Below are 17238 nucleotides of genomic sequence, written 5' to 3'. Positions count from 1 at the left end.
TCTTATTTCATGTAACGGTTTCTATAATTCATAGAGTGATGTCATTATTATAATGTTTAGTAAGACAAATATTTTATCTTTTGACTCAGAGACGATCCAAACCCAGACGTGTTACGAATGTTAGTAACTCAGACCAGTCAACAGAATTCGCTAGTGATGCGCACTGACTTATTCGTTCTTCCAGTTGTAAGGCAGGAATTCCCCCATCGAGTAAAAAGCCCTTCAACCGAACTTTCAACGCATGAGGCTGTGCTCTTCTCTTCTCATTGGGAAGATTGTTAACAAATATTGCATTTGCTTGAGAGGGCAGACATTCATGAACCACAATGTAGGCCCGTTTAAGAAAAATGAATTATGAATGAAGCACTAGTAACCACAATGTTTAGCTCCATCTTCCAAATGTGGATTGTTGGTCGAATTACATGACTTTGAATCCTGTTTTTGATCATCGTGTTCCATCTATTAAAGTGCATATGTTTGCATCGGAGTGTTTACTTCAAGCAGCCGATACGCGAGGCCTTGCCTTAATTAACAAGAACTGCAGTAACGATCATGGATTGTGGCTTACACAGCCAACATGAGCATTATCTTTACAATTAATTATGCCTGGAACAAAGCGGTCCAGGATCTCGACTTTACCAAGCACAATACTATTATAAAAAATTAATCATCGTATGGCTTGTAATGCTTCTCTGAAACGACCAGAGGCAACGCCACATTATCTGAGACAGGTCTACCCTCGTGCTAGTTTTCCAGACGACTGCTTTTCTCGTGGTTTGAAAACAACCCAATGCAGGAACTCCACTATCTACCTGAATCTCAAGTCTCACCTGCTCCAGCAGACGCATGTTAAGTTAACGTCCAGCAACGTTGGATAGAGCCACAGTCTCTGTCACATAAAGCATCATGGCGCTTGATGTGATTGCCAAGCGTTGATGTTGTATTCACAGTAGTTTTCTATCCGTGGAATACGATACAACACTGAACATTTAAATACTATCCTCCCATGCAAAACGTACACTCTGGTAGGAAATAGTTGTTCCGAATATAGACAGACAGACCTCAACCTGGTATTTCAAGGGAAATAGAGATCCGTCATGCTATATCCGCAGGCCTGTGAAATCCCTGCTCCCTGATTTTGTATCTTTCGTATGTTGCATTACTTATACATAGACCTTCTTTTCAGTTAAAAACCTACTTACTGTTGAAATATAAAGTATTCTCTCTCAACTTCCATTTAATCTATGTACTTTGAAAATAACATTCATAGGTGTGTTGAATAACATTTTGTGCTTAATTGGTTTGCCAAGAGGGTATAATGAATTTTCAGTTAACATCCGGTTGTAGTGAAACGATCTTTATACCCCATAAGAATTTGTAAAATTCAATTTGCGCCCTTTCTGGTAGTAAGACTATAGGAGATGTTCTATTTTTAAATATGACTAATGTGCACATAAACTGTTTATTCGTTGATTTTTTTTTTTTTTTTTTTTTTTTTTTTTTTTTTTTTTTTCTTGTAAAGTACTTATGTACATTTGGATACTTAAACAGTGAAATAAAAAATATTAGTTTTTTCTGAATAACCGTTAGTAATATAGAAACAATTAAAAAGAGTTTGGGCAAATATTAAAAATATGTTTAAAATGAGACATCTCTCGTTCTTCAAGGTTGTAAAAGTGTTACAAGGGTTAACATTGTTCTTAAAGGACTTCTAGATTGTCGCAATAACATGCTAATAATATTTTTAAAGTTAAAGTGCTTTTGTTTGTTTGTTTTACTTTTGCGGATAAAGTATTCAACCGATTGTACTGAAATTTTATATGAACATTCTTGCGATTTCCGGGATGAATATAGGCCTATTAATATTTCGAAAATTCCTCCAGGCTATGCCCCACTAGCCTCTAAAGCAGTTAAAAGCCCCATTTTGGTCTCTAAAGCTGTGTAATATGAATGAGCCTGGCAAATGTAATCGACTTTTCTGCGTCAATATTGCTTAATATTTTCAATCAGTTTACATTTATAGTGAGTACATTTTATAATATTCATAATCCTGATAACATTATAAACGCGAAAGTGCCTTTGTTTGTTTGTTTTGTTTTAATTAAGGTGATCTAGTAACCAGTTTGCCGAAACTGACTATAAAATAATATAGTCTTGTTGAATGAATTTCAATAAAATCAAAAACGAGCAGTGAACACCAACAGCAACTTCAAATTCAGTAAAACCAACATAGGAATAAAAGATAGCTTTACAAATTTAATAAGGATCATTAATTTTTTTTACGTTAAATATAAAGTAACAATAATTATTCAATACTAGTAGGCATCACATAAACGTTTTAAGCTAATGCATAGATAAAGAAAACGGGCCCATAGTAGTGTGATATACAAAATATATCACACAACTTTTAGTACTTAAACAAATAGACCAACCATTTTAAACTAAACACTTTTTGATAAATGCCAAAACACCGTACTCCAAACTTGTTGAGTTTGAAGAAAACAACACTAAAAGAACCTTAGAAGAGGAGAGTCAATACGCTATGACAGCCAGACGGTGCGGGGCTAGTGAATGTTGAAGAAGACACGGAAGAGAAATTGGCACCGTTCCCCTCCTCAGCGCATCCTCCGTCACGAAGTCAAGGTTTCACATACAGATCAAGTTCAAGAGAGTGCGCGAGGACTTCCCATGTTAACCGAGGGCAGGTTCTGGGATCCTTTCCAACCAAGGGGTATATCTCCAATATTTTCCACACAATCACCCTGTATATCTTAGAGATGAATATATTTGAAATATGTGGACGTTTTATTTTGACATAGAATAGTGCTCGTACGTTTTTATTAAAGAGGAAGGAGCGCTACGATCTAAACAATTGCCCACACTACTATTCTTGATTCTAAACTAAATTTGAACTAAAATTAGCTATAACTATTAACAAATGACACATAATTATTAGTGTATCCAAGAGATAGAAGATTCATGGAAAACATAGTTATATACTGATGTACATGTAGGTGACAATATTTTGAGTCTTTCGGAGACAGTAAGAAAAATTAACCATGGAGATGTTACAGATACAGTCGGGCCTATCGTATATTACAAACTGTGCCTGTATTGTATACAGGATTAAAATTTTAGTGGTCTGAGCTCAAATAACTATTACGACCCTGCCGAGGAGGAGTATAGTTTGACTTCTTTTTTAATAGGCAGACATAAATTTATTTTGTCTGTTTAAATAAATATTTATTCAACTATCTCGTATTATTTGTGTTTATACCACGAAACAAGTGGTCCTTACCGAACACTTAGATGTATATATCAAAATTACGTCTACTTTCTGGTACAAATATCACAATAAAGCCCGGCCCCACCAGCCTTGCCGCACCTGCCGTGAAACCGATCGCAATTCCTAGAGTAATGTTAGGAAGAAGCTTTTTAGGAATAATAAATACATATATGTACCAATTTGCTTATGAGTTTTTTTAATTGAAAAAGCACGAAATTTGCTGAAATTTCTTAATGTCTTAATATTCTATTCAAAAGTTCTTAATGATAGTATAGCCTTGTCAGAAATGTACATTACTGATTTTTCTTCAAGGTCTTGGCTCTCCCGATTGCCTCCAGTATGCATTAAGTGTATTTTCTATAATTGTAGATGTCACTATACAATCGTATCAATGTACAGCCAATAGAACATTGCACATCATTGAATTAAGGGTTTCTCCGAAACTTTTATGAATCTTACATGGATTGCGGAAAACAGTGTACATATTATTGCAAGCACCATTTGAATACATATACATGTATATATATTCAAATGGTGCTTGCAATAATATGTACACTGTTTTCCGCAATCCGTGTAAGATTCATAAAAGTTTCGGAGAAACCCTTAATTCAATGATGTACAATGTTCTATTAGCTGTAATGTCCGTAAAAAGTAAGAGCTCTGTGGTGTAATGGTAGCACATTCACCTGGTAAGTGAGAGATCCGGGTTCGAGTTCCGGCGGTGCAAGTATTTTTTGTGATTCAATGTTTATTGAAATTAAATTCGGCTATTGCCGTTTATACAAATACAATTTACATATATATATATATATATATATATATATATATATATATATATATATATACATATTTATACAAATACAATTTACACATATATATATATATATATATATATATATATATATATATATATATATATCAAGAAACATCTGAACGCATAATCAAACACTGTACCACATACATGTGACTTATTCACTAACTTATTTATTATTGTTAGATCCTATCTGTACATTTTACACCAAGAGGCATTTCAGACAAGATTTTAATTGAATATTTGAGTATTCTGAACAGTCCAGTGATTATGTTGATTAATCTGTAACCGACTTGTTTTGACGAACAGAAATTGGAAGGCACTGAACATACATTATATTTTATCGGGTTAACAATTAAGTATTCATACTTACTCAGAACGAATACCAGACACACAAACAAATACAACAAGTGTCAGTCAAATGTGTACTTTTATGGAATTAAACTAAACATAAACATTATATATGTCGTAGTTTGTCCTTTCGCCATGCAAAGTTTTTAACACACGTACGGTTGTGTAGAAATTTTGCATGAACATTGAAATAATATGTACAGTGTAATATGTAAAAGCCTCTGACGTTAAGACGTGTCTTCAGCACTCACTTTCTTGGAGCTTTAGTCGAGAAATAGCTGCAACATGTGCACTACAAAATTAACATCCTGATTCTAGAGAATGCTCTGTGCATGATCTCTGATCAGATGCCTCAAAGATTTTTTTCTTCAAAAACCCTTCAGATTTGTTTTACCTTCTGGGAAGGGTGATCAGAGGAAAAGAGACATTTCCACCAGCAGAGATTGGATGAGTTTATGGATAGCTCTAAACCAAAAAGTGGCACAGGCGCTTGGATAGTTCGAGTAAGACGATGCAGCGAACTAGTGGTCCCTATGCTTCCTTATCCCATAGTTTTTCAGACACAAGTCATAGCCAATATATGGATTGTACTCTTGAGAATCTTCGTTTGCGGTACAGGAGTAAAACTATTAGCATTTTTAAGGATAGACAGTCAGCATTACAAGCTTTGTACTCTTGTGTGTTTATGTCCCAAACTTGCTTGCGATTGCTATCAAGTCGTTTCTTCCCTTAGCTGAATCAATAATGTGACTGATGTTTCTTAGGTTTATGGTCATGAGGGGATCTCTTGGAACGAAAGAATGATGCCCTGACCAACTTGGGATCAGCGTCCTACATGACGGAGCCTCAGCCGCTATGTGGTATTTCTCGTGTTAATCCTTTGGGGCTGTCTCGAAGTAGGTTCACGCAGAACATGAGAGAAGTAACGGCTGCAACCAGGTCTGGAAATGAGCAGAATAGTCCTACAGTTACCATTCCCCGGGGTGGTGTCTAACTTTCTCTCCTTAAGTATATCGGTGTCTTCTCAGTTTGTGAGTCTAATATTACAGGACATTGTCATATGAGCAGCCACACTTACAGAGTCAGAATTCTTCGGTAGAATCTACTGTGCATAATGTGTCGATCAGGAGGAAACTACTGAACCCTGCTCGATGACTGTCCTGCAGTGCAAGGGAACGTGTTTAAACATATTTAGTAGTCTGGACAAACCTGAGGAGAACCAGATTGGTTGTTTTCGGCGGTTTGTAGAACTGTTATTAAACTGTAAATTGACTGGCCTTATAGTATACTTCCGCGGTACGCAAAAGTCTTAAGTGCATATAAATAAGTCTCCCCTTAGAAGAAGAAAAGCTGTGAAACAGGAAAGTAAGGAACCCTAGACTACTTTAATCTAAATAGTAAAACATTGTAATTTTCTCGGATTAAAGTTATGCACTTATTCATGTATAAGCATTGAGTAAAAAACTATAGGCTTAGTCAATATTTACAAGCAATAAAAATAAATAAACACACATACATATTTATATTTATTTTAATATGATATATTATTCGTGGTTACACCCATTTCAAAATAAGCTGACCTGACGGGCCTGATAACAAGAAAACCCAACCCAATCCATACATATATCCCATTTCAATTGTATTCACTCATTTTTTTTATAAAAAACATAACGTAATTGCTAATACTTCAAAAACACTCTACTTCAGAAAAATAATATTAATATTTCTTACACGAATAAAGTAATTAACATTTTAACGAAAACGAATTATAACATTAATAGCCACAGAGTAAAGTTTTAATCGACCACAAAAGAGATTACCGTGAAGTTACATGGTAAAATATCAAAGCCTGCATTTTTGCAAATATGAAAAATGATTGAGAACAGATAACCTAATATGCTGCTACCTTTACTTGCTATTTAAAACTATGCGCGGGGTTTGTGTTTGGACAATTTAGTGAAATGTTAGAAGCGGTTCGTTGAAAACGTATCAAAGATATATTGGTTATAATTAGTAACTAATTTCTTGACTGGTACAAGTGAACTTTAACCAATCTGTGTTTTATTTAGTGGCGTAAATAAGACAGTCGTTTTGGTCTACGCATGATAGTTTGGAAGTCAATATTACAATAGGCTTCTAGGCCTAAACCATAATTTGGTGTTAGATACTTGGAATAAGAAAATTGTGATATAACATATATAATAAAAATGAGTGTACAAGACTTCAGTCAACCAAGTACATCTCAGTCCAACAGAATGTCTCAATCACTAAGTGAAACTCCTGTGTCATCTGAATATATTAATTTGCTTGATAAAACAAATGCTATAGGTAATAATAGTTTCTACTTTGATAATAATAAACTAGTCTATATCATAAGTTCAAAGTTTCTACATAGGCTAACACGGTAGTGATAAGATTGACATTGATGATTTGTACCTCTATAAGTAATTAAAATTCTTCAATTCAATGGGAGGTCAGATTTGGGTGATTTATTCTAGATTGCAGTATAATCAATGGACTTCAAGCACCATGGCAGTCTAATCAACAATGTTAAAGATGGTAATTGTGAAAGTAATGGCCGGAGCGACAAAATACGAGTTTCACATTATTAACTTAGCCTATTGGAATCATCCTACTGAACAAAACAATATAAGGTTTCACGGGCTTGAAATGAGAAATAATAAAGTTAAAGAACAAAAATTGAACTACTTATCACCCAACTAGCAATATTTCCATGTTGTACATCCACGTTGGGCGTCACATGAACTTGATTCATTTACGTGATGACGTTATTGGATGCGTCGCTATGTTTGGAAAGGTAAATGAAAAATAATACTAAAATAAGCAGAATATTGACCCTAATGACAATGTTTTCTTAATTTTGAGCTAAAATTAATTAGTTGTTATCTGGTTGAGATGAGTGCCTCCGACCATCAGCACAAGCTGCGGCAGCACCTGGTGCTGTCCCGCGCTGATGTCAACGAAAGAAAAACATCCCTCGAGATAGTATCTATAGGTAAATTATCAAATTTTAGAGGGGCTGTTCAGAAATATAAATTGAAAGTAATGAAAAGAAATTTATGTAAAGTGTAAAAAACATAATAAATCATGTAAAAACCCAATATTAATGTATAAATGGACAGTAATAGAGAACACTTACCATTATAAGGAAATAATCTTGTTTCAGTCAAAACGTAAACTCCTAACACACCCGACGAAACCCTCTTAAACACACAATTCACTACGATTCGTCGAACTAGTGGATGGTTGATCCATGATTGACAAGCTGTCACTCGAACTACAGTACACGATATATCTTGAGAAGCACTAGCGCTGAGATAACAAATACACTATCAGTCCCAGCTGCAGATAACATTGAGGTACACAGATATCGAGACACACAAACACAATATTAAAATATTCAAAATAACTATTTATGAATATACCCCCAGAAACCTTGTTATTTTTCATTTCCACCCCCTAAAATCATACATATTTTGTTCAGAAGGATGAGCAGAATACATTATTAATGTCAAATTCGTGATTTCCTGGGTCGGCCTTTAACCTCATTGATACATCACAATTATCGAAACATCAGTATTCATAAATATCAAATCCTCAATACTCATAATCAAAATCTGACACTACTGAAACCAAAATGTCAAATCAAATTATGTTGTAGGTAGGCTATTTCAAATTACAGTATAGTTCGGCTGTTTTTATATCTTGAAAATTACTAATGTAATGATGAATAAAAGACTATCTAGGCTTTGTACATTTATAAAATATAACAAACAAAACATTGTACCACTTAGTTACTTTTTACTATTTTGAAGGTTAAATTGTAAACTTGACACAAATGAAACGTATATATCTCCATTGTACAAACGGTTATTACTGAACTATCATACACATGATTTTACTCTGTTTGAATTAATTTGGAAAAATAATGTCAAACCAAATTATGTTTAGGCCTTTAAGATTGTATTAGCCTTCAATGAAACGATATTTTTGTATCTAAAAGAAATATAGCTATTTAATATCATAGAAACTTGTAATACTATAGTTATATTTGTATTCCCACTCAAAACAAACCTCTACAATATTATAGCCAATCTACAATTTGTACACGTATTGATGATGTCAAGCTACATTCATTTATTTACAAAGTCATAGTTGGTTTGGTTTCAACTAAAATAATACATGAATGTTAATATATTCATTCAACCAAATTTATAAAAAAAGACTTCTCAAGTTCGTTTTTTATAATGCGTGTTAGATTTGGTTGTGTAGTTAATTTACAGCAATAGTAATTGTTATTCTCTAATAGTACAGTAGTACTATTAAGTGGTCTTTTTCTGTATATTCAGTGTAGAATATGTTGCTGTTTGTGCATTTAAAAGTATATTATTTATTATTGCATTAAAATTTGACAGTAAATACGTTTTGTTTTCTTTTACTTTTTAATGTGAATTTAAATTCTTTGTGTACTTCTATTATAACTGGTAGCAGCCATCGTCGGCCATAGCACTGCTATAAAGAATAATATGGTTAGGTGAGTTTGTATTTTTTTCAGCTCAAGGATTGGTAAGGAATGATAAACCTAGGATTGATAAACAGATTGATAAACCTTTTGGAATTTTTTATTTTTCACTCGATGTCATCAGCCAGGTATTACTGTTAGCCTATTCAACTATTACTTCCTTGTACAAGATTAAAAATTTTCGGCCTTCCCAAAATTTCATTGTTTCTTATTGTTTTTCAAATTTACTTTTAAAAATTTTCCTCTTAAAAAACATCAAGTAAGCTATTGTGAAGTGCTGTTATGGAATGTACTTGTGAAAACCTATGTCTGCGGTCATGAAGCATTAAAGGCGTCAGGCTCTTGTGTGTTCAAGTTCAAACTTTTCTAGTACTGCTATCAAGTCGTTTCTTCCCTTAGAATCAACAACGTGACTGTTAATTTCCTAGTCTTGAGGTCTGGGGGAATAAAAGAGTTGATGCCCTGGTCAACTTGAACACAGCAACCAGCATGACAGAGCCTGAGCCTTTCTGTGGTATTTCTAGATGTGAATCCTTTGTGGGTGTCTCGAAATGGGTACACGCTGAACATGAGAGAAGGTGGGAATTGCATCTGAAGAATGAGCAGAATGGTGCTACACTCGCCTTTACCCGGGGTGGCATCTGACCTTCTATCCTTAAGTAGATTGGTGTCTTCTCAGATTATAGGTCTAATTACGGAACATGGTCACCTGAGAAGCATCTTCACAGCGTTGCCAATCTCCGGAAGGATCCACGCTGTAGAATTTGTGATGGATAGGAGGAAACTGTTGAACACCTCCTCACCACCAGTTGCCACTCCTCCTGATCACCACATGTATTCTGCCAATAAAAAACATTCCTCTTCAGTTTGAGGTGAATTCCAGAGGCGATGATAATTATTCATGATGAAATTATAAATTAATCAAGTGCACAACAGTTAATGAAAACAAAAACTGAAAGAACAATAAGTAATGACAGGTGATTCATGCGTTTAGGCCTACTTGAAGAGTTGCTCCTCTAGGCCTATTTGGAGACAATTTGGCAACAGGAAGTATATGACTCATTGGCTATTTTTAGATTCATTATGAAACAAGGAAAGTAGTAATAACATATAATGAACTTTATTTTGGTATCCCGATAAGGAAAACTCGTCAGGATAATACTAAAGTACCTACTGAAGAACATTTGTGGTTCTATTGACAGTTTACAATGACAAGAATGTTGTTAATGTTGTTTTAGATCGTTGTCATTGGTGTTCCAAAACCCAATTTGTCATTAACTTTGTGAAATAAAGTGAGTTTGTATCTTTTTTTTAGTTTATTATCATTAGTTAATTTCTATGGACTAACAATATCAAATAATTCACTATTACATGATACTGAGATGTGCAGAAAAACAGACATCACATCTGTGATGTCCAGTGGTATATAAACCATGTAGATGTGTAAGTTAAAATAATGTCAAACTAAGCGTATCATATCAATTGAAAGGCAACTGTGCCACTACAGAAATAGTAAAATCGCCTGATTATCAGGTCATTGTCACTAATAGAGTTAATAATTTTGATAACTACATTATCAAATTCTATTAGCCTAATACTTTGAGTATCAGTTCAATTAGGTAAAATTAAGTTCTAGATTACAGATTTATATATATTTATTACTACACCGCGAATATAGCATTCATTACTACCACTCTAATACCGTCAACAGTCACATTAGTTTTGGGGTCGAATTGGGAGGGTATCGAAGAGTTAGAATTATGAAATAATACATTTTTTACATATATTTTTTCTAGCTTGATACACTTAAAAACCGACAGTCAGACACATAAATTATAGTTATATCACCATCAGACAACTAGATAAACAGGCTGAAAGTCACCATTTCAAGATGAGATCTTGACATGAGATTACCCCTTCCCTCCAATTTTACCCATCCTGAATATTCTATTACTCTAGAAGTAATGCAATGAGAGGTTTCTTCAGCTTCTAATTCAAAGTGAGTAGTAAAACAAAACAAAATATGCTGCGTATATTACTCAGGTAAGGTAGTTATGATTTGTAATTGAATTAATATTTGATACCTGTGTAAAATCCATAAAATTGATATGTTAAATCAATTGTTTATTCTGTTAACATATAAAGTAAAATAGAATGTACTTTTCTTCTATACGAGTATAATATTGAATTTACATTTTTCAGATGGGAACCGCTATACAAAAGAAAATATCAAAGAAATTAACTATGTCCTGGAAAAAGCTGATGATATTTTGCCTAGAGGTAAGAATTTCAAATTTCACATTGTTTTATACTAACAGTACATCCTTTAAACCAAATTTAAAATGAGTTTATTTTTCTAAGTTGTCACATAGTTAAATATTGAGTTATTCACTGTGGACATGGACATGTCCTATTACATTCTGATACAGTTGACAATTTAACATTGCAAATCTCAAGAAAAGGAAATAGTAACTGGCAGTTGCTATGGGACCATTGATTACACCTCTCACTTATAGTGCAAGACATGCTGAACAGTGGCCGTACAAATTTATGTCATTTAATGTCATTCGCTTTGTGAAATCACTTTGGAACATAATCTTCATGAATTAAGTTCTGTGATTGGGCAAACTTTTAGTGAAGCCTCTCCTGCCAGTGGCAGATGTGTGAAATTCGGTGTATACCTCTACTACTTCGTTGATATTGAAAATTATACTACATTGGTCTATTGTTAGTCTCAATTTGTGTCTGTCAAAAATATAACTCCATTAGTCTTATTGGTAATTATGTTGGCAACAAGAAAAATATAATTATTAAATTGGTAAACAGAGTATATGGTGGAGATTAATCATATGTCAATTGCCAGTAACTTATCAACTAGTAACTTACCCACTAACTTGTGAAGACCTAGTGAAACATAGCTGCATATTCCTAGGATAATGATCTTTAAACAGAGGGAATACCTTTTGCTAGCTAAAAGTCATTAGATGTTAGTCTCCTGATGATGATACACTTTTTATTTATTTGTGTGGGTTTTTATACACAGGTTAACTTGGTTTATCAACATAATTTAATCTTTTTTTATTTATAATTAACCACTACAAAGTTTCATTACCTGAGCATTTATTGGAGTCTCTCCCACCAGTTCATGACAAAATTTGATTTCTGACTTTGTGTGTGTCCGTTTGTATGCACAGTAACCGCCAAACGATTTATATTAGAGGATTAAAATTTAGAGTGAAACTATATCTGAACCACTATATTGAAATTGAAAATGGTAAACATTGGTTCATTGGGAGTTGTTCTTCGGACCAGGACATTGTTTGCTGTGGGACGAACATGAAGCCTTCAGACTAACCTGAAGTCTGGCATTCATTTCCTTTTCTATAAATGGCATTGTAATTGAGATAGGGAAGCAATATTACTGATCCTTATTACCATAATGTATTTAATTTCCATAAAATGTCTGTAATCAGATCTCGTTGGTTCTCTTATGTTTTGATTTCAAAACGTTCAGATAGTTCATTGGCTGTGTATATTTAAAAAGCATGTATGATTTATTATGTTGTGGTCTTTCAGTGAAGAACACAACAGAATTATACTTAGATGCCCAGATCCTGCAGTCCACTACAGCATGTCTGGAGCAAATGACAAACAACCTGGATGTAGGCGAGGGCGATTTCATGTTGTTCACATTTGCTGAACAGTTTGTAAGTTTTAAATCTTGTTAATCGATAATCACCAAACGTATTATTAATTATATAGTTGAAATTCTAGTTTAGCTGAAATTAAAACTCTGCTAGAATTATACAGGATGATTCCAATAAAAATATGAATTTTTTTCAGGGTTGACATGGGATGTGAATAACAAACATTTTTTGTCCAATACACATGACGTCACAAATGTTTGGTTTTCAAGAAATTGAGAATTTGTGAACCGCCTCCTAGTAGGCAACACAGTGTTCTCTCTGAAATTCGGCCAAAAAACAAATAACTTTATTTCCTTTTAATAACATGTAAAAGAGACTCATAATGTAAACAAGAAAGTAAAAAAAAAATTATTATTACAGCGTTTGTTCCAAATTTCTCCAGTTTGAGTTGATGCAAAGCTTTACTCTTTGTAGCTGTTGGAACTACAACACATGCAATGAGGGTTTCGACACTATTTACTGATGTCTCGTACACCAGGTCTTTTAGGAAGCCCCAAAAGAAAAAGTCCAGCAGTGTAAGATCAGAAGACCATGAAGGCCAGCGATCAGGGCCATGAAGTGGTTCTTTTACTTCTAATTAAGAAGAAAACACATTTATTTTTAGTAACGTTGTGTTTGGCCAAATCTCAAAGGGAACACTACATATTGCCTACAAGGAGGTGTTTCGCAAATTCTCAATTTCCTCTGAAACGGAACATTTGCAACCCCTTGTGTATTGGGAAAAAATGTTTGTATTCACATCCTCTATCAACCCCAAAATATGTACACTTTTATCGGAATCACTCTGTATAGTATAAGTAATTTTAGACTATACTCGTATATTATACAAATACTTTTAAATGGATTCAATATACCATTTTGTCTTGCAAATTGTATGTGGTTTCTAAATTCATCACATTCAGTATGTGGACTGAGATTAGACATGAACTTTCATTACGATTTTATGTGACCGAGCAATATTAAAAGTGTAGTAATGTTTGTAAGTGGAATTGATACATTCCAATGACTTTATTATATTGGACTGTGAAACACTGGGGGCATCAAAACACTCAGCAATTACTGTATTACAATTCACTGTATTATTGATTTTTTTACTATTACTAATAAGAAAAGAAGTCTGCCAGTTGTTTTATATTTTAAATAAAAGCTTAGAATCTTGTGTTATCATTAGTGTAGGATTGGCTAGTTTTAGTTGTGTAATATGCATAGATTTTAAAATAGAGTGCTAGAAAGTTATGCACAATTCTGAATTTAATGAGAGGTTCATTTAGTTGATCATCGTAATAATATAAATTTTACTGGACTTGATATGAGCGTTTCGTCCTTTATTATATAGATGAATAGATAAAACAATAAAATGAGATGGCTGTGCTGACTCTGGCCAGTGTGCCATCATGAGTTTTGGTAAAGTAGCACCACTGTTGATTACTGAGTCACTCTCCTCCTCCCCAGTCGCCATCAAACTTCAGAGTGCTGCTTTCTCAGCTCTGTGCCTATCACCTTACACACACATACACACATCCTCACTCATTATATAAAGTGTTCTTGCAATACAATAATAGATTTAAGGCAATGTTAGATGGCTGCCATATTAGCCAGTTTAGAATGTGAACCATGGTATAATCAGCAGAGGCAGGATGCTATTAACACCAGTGTAAATAATGTTGTAAAAGTTGGTATTTTAATCATATATCTCATTTTACTCTCACAAGATATTCAGCTTTTGACTTTGAGCTCCTAAATACTGAAGCATTTTTCCATTGTGCATCACGAAAATCAGCGAAAATATGACATCAATCCTATATGTTTATAATAAATTCTCTATCAGTGCCTTTTAGGGCAGTGATTAAGAACGTTTAATTAGAATTTTGTTAAAGCACAAGGAAAAGACTATATATACATTGATTTAATCAGAAATGACTGTTGTATCATTATAAAGGTAATATTTTCCTTTGTAAAGAGGTAGAAACATATTGGGTTATTGGTCAAAACTACTGAATAAACTACCACTTACCTTATGTTGCTTTGTTTTTTTTTCTGCACCTTTATCGTTTTTAACCTGACAACGATTACAAAGCAGTCTTTTTATCAAATCAACATATAATATAACAGCCTAAAACCACTTATCATTTTCTTAAAATAGTATTTTTTCATTTCCAGAATTTTTAGGCAGTCTCGATCCACATATTGCACAATAATTGATAATATGTTTGAAATGAGATTTAGATTATATCCCCATTAATCCATCAATCTAGGTGACTGAGGTGAATGAGGATTCTAGTCAGGAAAGATAAAACACTAATGATGGATGGGCATTGGTGGAGGGGGTAATCGGGATACCAATATTCACGCAAAAAAGTAAAAGAATTATAGAGGTTAATTTAGGACTACCAACTGCGTATGAGGGTAATTTAAGAGTTTTTCTGAACTTTTTCCTCTTTTTTGGGAACAGTTTCTGTCTGTATGGTGAAGTTTGATAATCGTTTTTCCCCCTGTACTATCGGTCTATGCTAATACACATCTTATTTGTACATCTCATTATTAAAAATCATCCAATAATTATTGAAATCGATAAACAGATCATAATTGAATATCAATTAACTCATAATTAAGTTGCTATACATATATTTTACATTTTTACTATTAATTAAAATATTTATTAAAAGGGAGTTTTACAATTTGTAAGGAATGGGCTATAGTTTTAATGCAAGTTATTTAGTGCTATTTTTTTAGCCTTTGTGAATAATGATTTGTCTTGATTTCTTGGTGACCAGTTTTGTGAATAAGAATTGGAATATAGGGTGAAAAAATTTGTGTCTCTAGAACAGCTTATAATTATTGAATTTATAACTTAATTAGTAATTTAAGGTTTGTTCCTGTTTCTGGTATGAATCAGTATAAATAAAATGAAAACATTTTAGATTGTACTTTTCTTATAGCTTATCGTGAATTTCTATTGTGGTGGCCGATATGAATAGATGATATATATATATAGATGAAGTAATGCAAATCATATACATTAACGATACATTTGAATACAAGGAATTTCAGGCTCTTATTCAGACTCCAACTCCTAACATGGCGATGCCCCATTTGTTCTTATAATCCAGAGTTTCATAGACTAAGATAAAGTTAAACAGTGCCATTGTCGACAGACTCATGCAGACGATACCAACTGTTGTCAAATCTGAATCTAATCATTCACTTATGAAATCTGTAAAATATAATATTGAACAACTATCGTGGTTTGAAGCGAACTGATTGGGGCTGAACACCTCAAAAACTCAGATATTAAAATTATTTACCTATCAAAATAAAGAAACATTAACTAGTAAAATAGTTTTTAGGAGCCAAGATATACATATTGTACCAATGTTTAATTTTGTAGGTATAGTATTACATAAAAATCTATCTTGAATGTTTTACATTGAAAAGTTGTCTAAAAGACTAAACACGTGTTGCTTTCAAATGCTAATTTTAAAAGACAGTGTTGATTTAGGTTACAAACCCGGAATAAGGCTTATTATGCGTTGTTTTACTCTTTGATTAATTATGGTATATAGTTTGTCAACTGGGTATTTCAACTGATGCTCTAAATATTTTTGAAATACAGAAAAAGTTAATTAGAATTTTGACATTTGCCAAGAAAAACTCTTCATGTAAAGAATTATTTAAAGAACTTCAGTTTTTAATAGTACCATTGCTGTACATTTACAAATGTCTAGCTTATATACAATCTAATTATAACAATTTCTGTAATGAACAAAATCAGCACAATTATGAAACTAGAAATGTAATCTTCAAATTCAAAGACATAAGTTAACATTGAGAGAGGATAGTTCCAAATACATAGAAATTAAGTTCTTTAATAAGCTTCCACAAGAGTTAAAGTTTATTGAAGATAATGTAAAATTTAAATCTAGGTAAAAACATTTTTGCTGAATAAAAATTACTACTCAGCACATGATTGAATATTTAGATGAAACATTTTAGTATTTTGAATTGTAGGTATTTTATGTAGGATACTTATGTTAATTTGTAAAACTATTTTTTACTCTCTATTTTACAATGTCACCTGTCTTTGTTTAGCCTAGAATCTAAGCTCACTCTGTAAAAGATGTAATTTTTGTGACAATAAAGTTATATTATTATAGTCAAATTATATCATTAAATTAAAATATTCCTTTGTAGGTGTTTGAGTTTTTTATAAAGATACGTGGGTAGAACATCTGATCTGCCCCTTCTCTGCTGCCTTTTTTTAAATCTTTAAAATTTGCATTACTTTTTACAGAAGATAAAATCCCTCAACAATGAGGGTAAGCCTTCATGGAAATTTTTGGCTAGGGTGGCCGAGCCAGTTGTTCAAAATTCACTACCCTCTTGGTCGCCTCTGCTAGGGTCCTTTGAGTTCTCAGTGGAAGTTGAAGCCTCGCAGCAGAGAAAGATGCGGCAAGCTCATAAACGGGACAAGGAAACTGAGAAGAAGGAACCACAAAAGGTACACCGATAAATTCTGCTAAAATATGTTCTTATCGACTTT

At 33.1% G+C, this 17238-nt stretch overlaps 1 protein-coding gene across 1 annotated transcript; it reads left to right on the top strand.

Annotated features, from left to right (window-relative positions):
* The first annotated feature begins 6313 nt into the window (after positions 1-6313).
* On the top strand, positions 6314-17208 carry LOC124354024. Its single transcript, XM_046804173.1, has 4 exons — positions 6314-6776; positions 11194-11271; positions 12568-12698; positions 16990-17208. The coding sequence occupies exons 1-4, from the start codon at positions 6656-6658 to the stop codon at positions 17206-17208; spliced, it is 549 nt and encodes a 182-aa protein (XP_046660129.1). The 5' UTR covers positions 6314-6655.
* Positions 17209-17238: the final 30 nt, after the last annotated feature.

This window comes from Homalodisca vitripennis, chromosome 1 (assembly GCF_021130785.1).
Source record: "Homalodisca vitripennis isolate AUS2020 chromosome 1, UT_GWSS_2.1, whole genome shotgun sequence".
Classification (NCBI taxonomy): domain Eukaryota; kingdom Metazoa; phylum Arthropoda; class Insecta; order Hemiptera; family Cicadellidae; genus Homalodisca; species Homalodisca vitripennis.
This window is presented reverse-complemented; position numbering and strand designations above follow the sequence as displayed.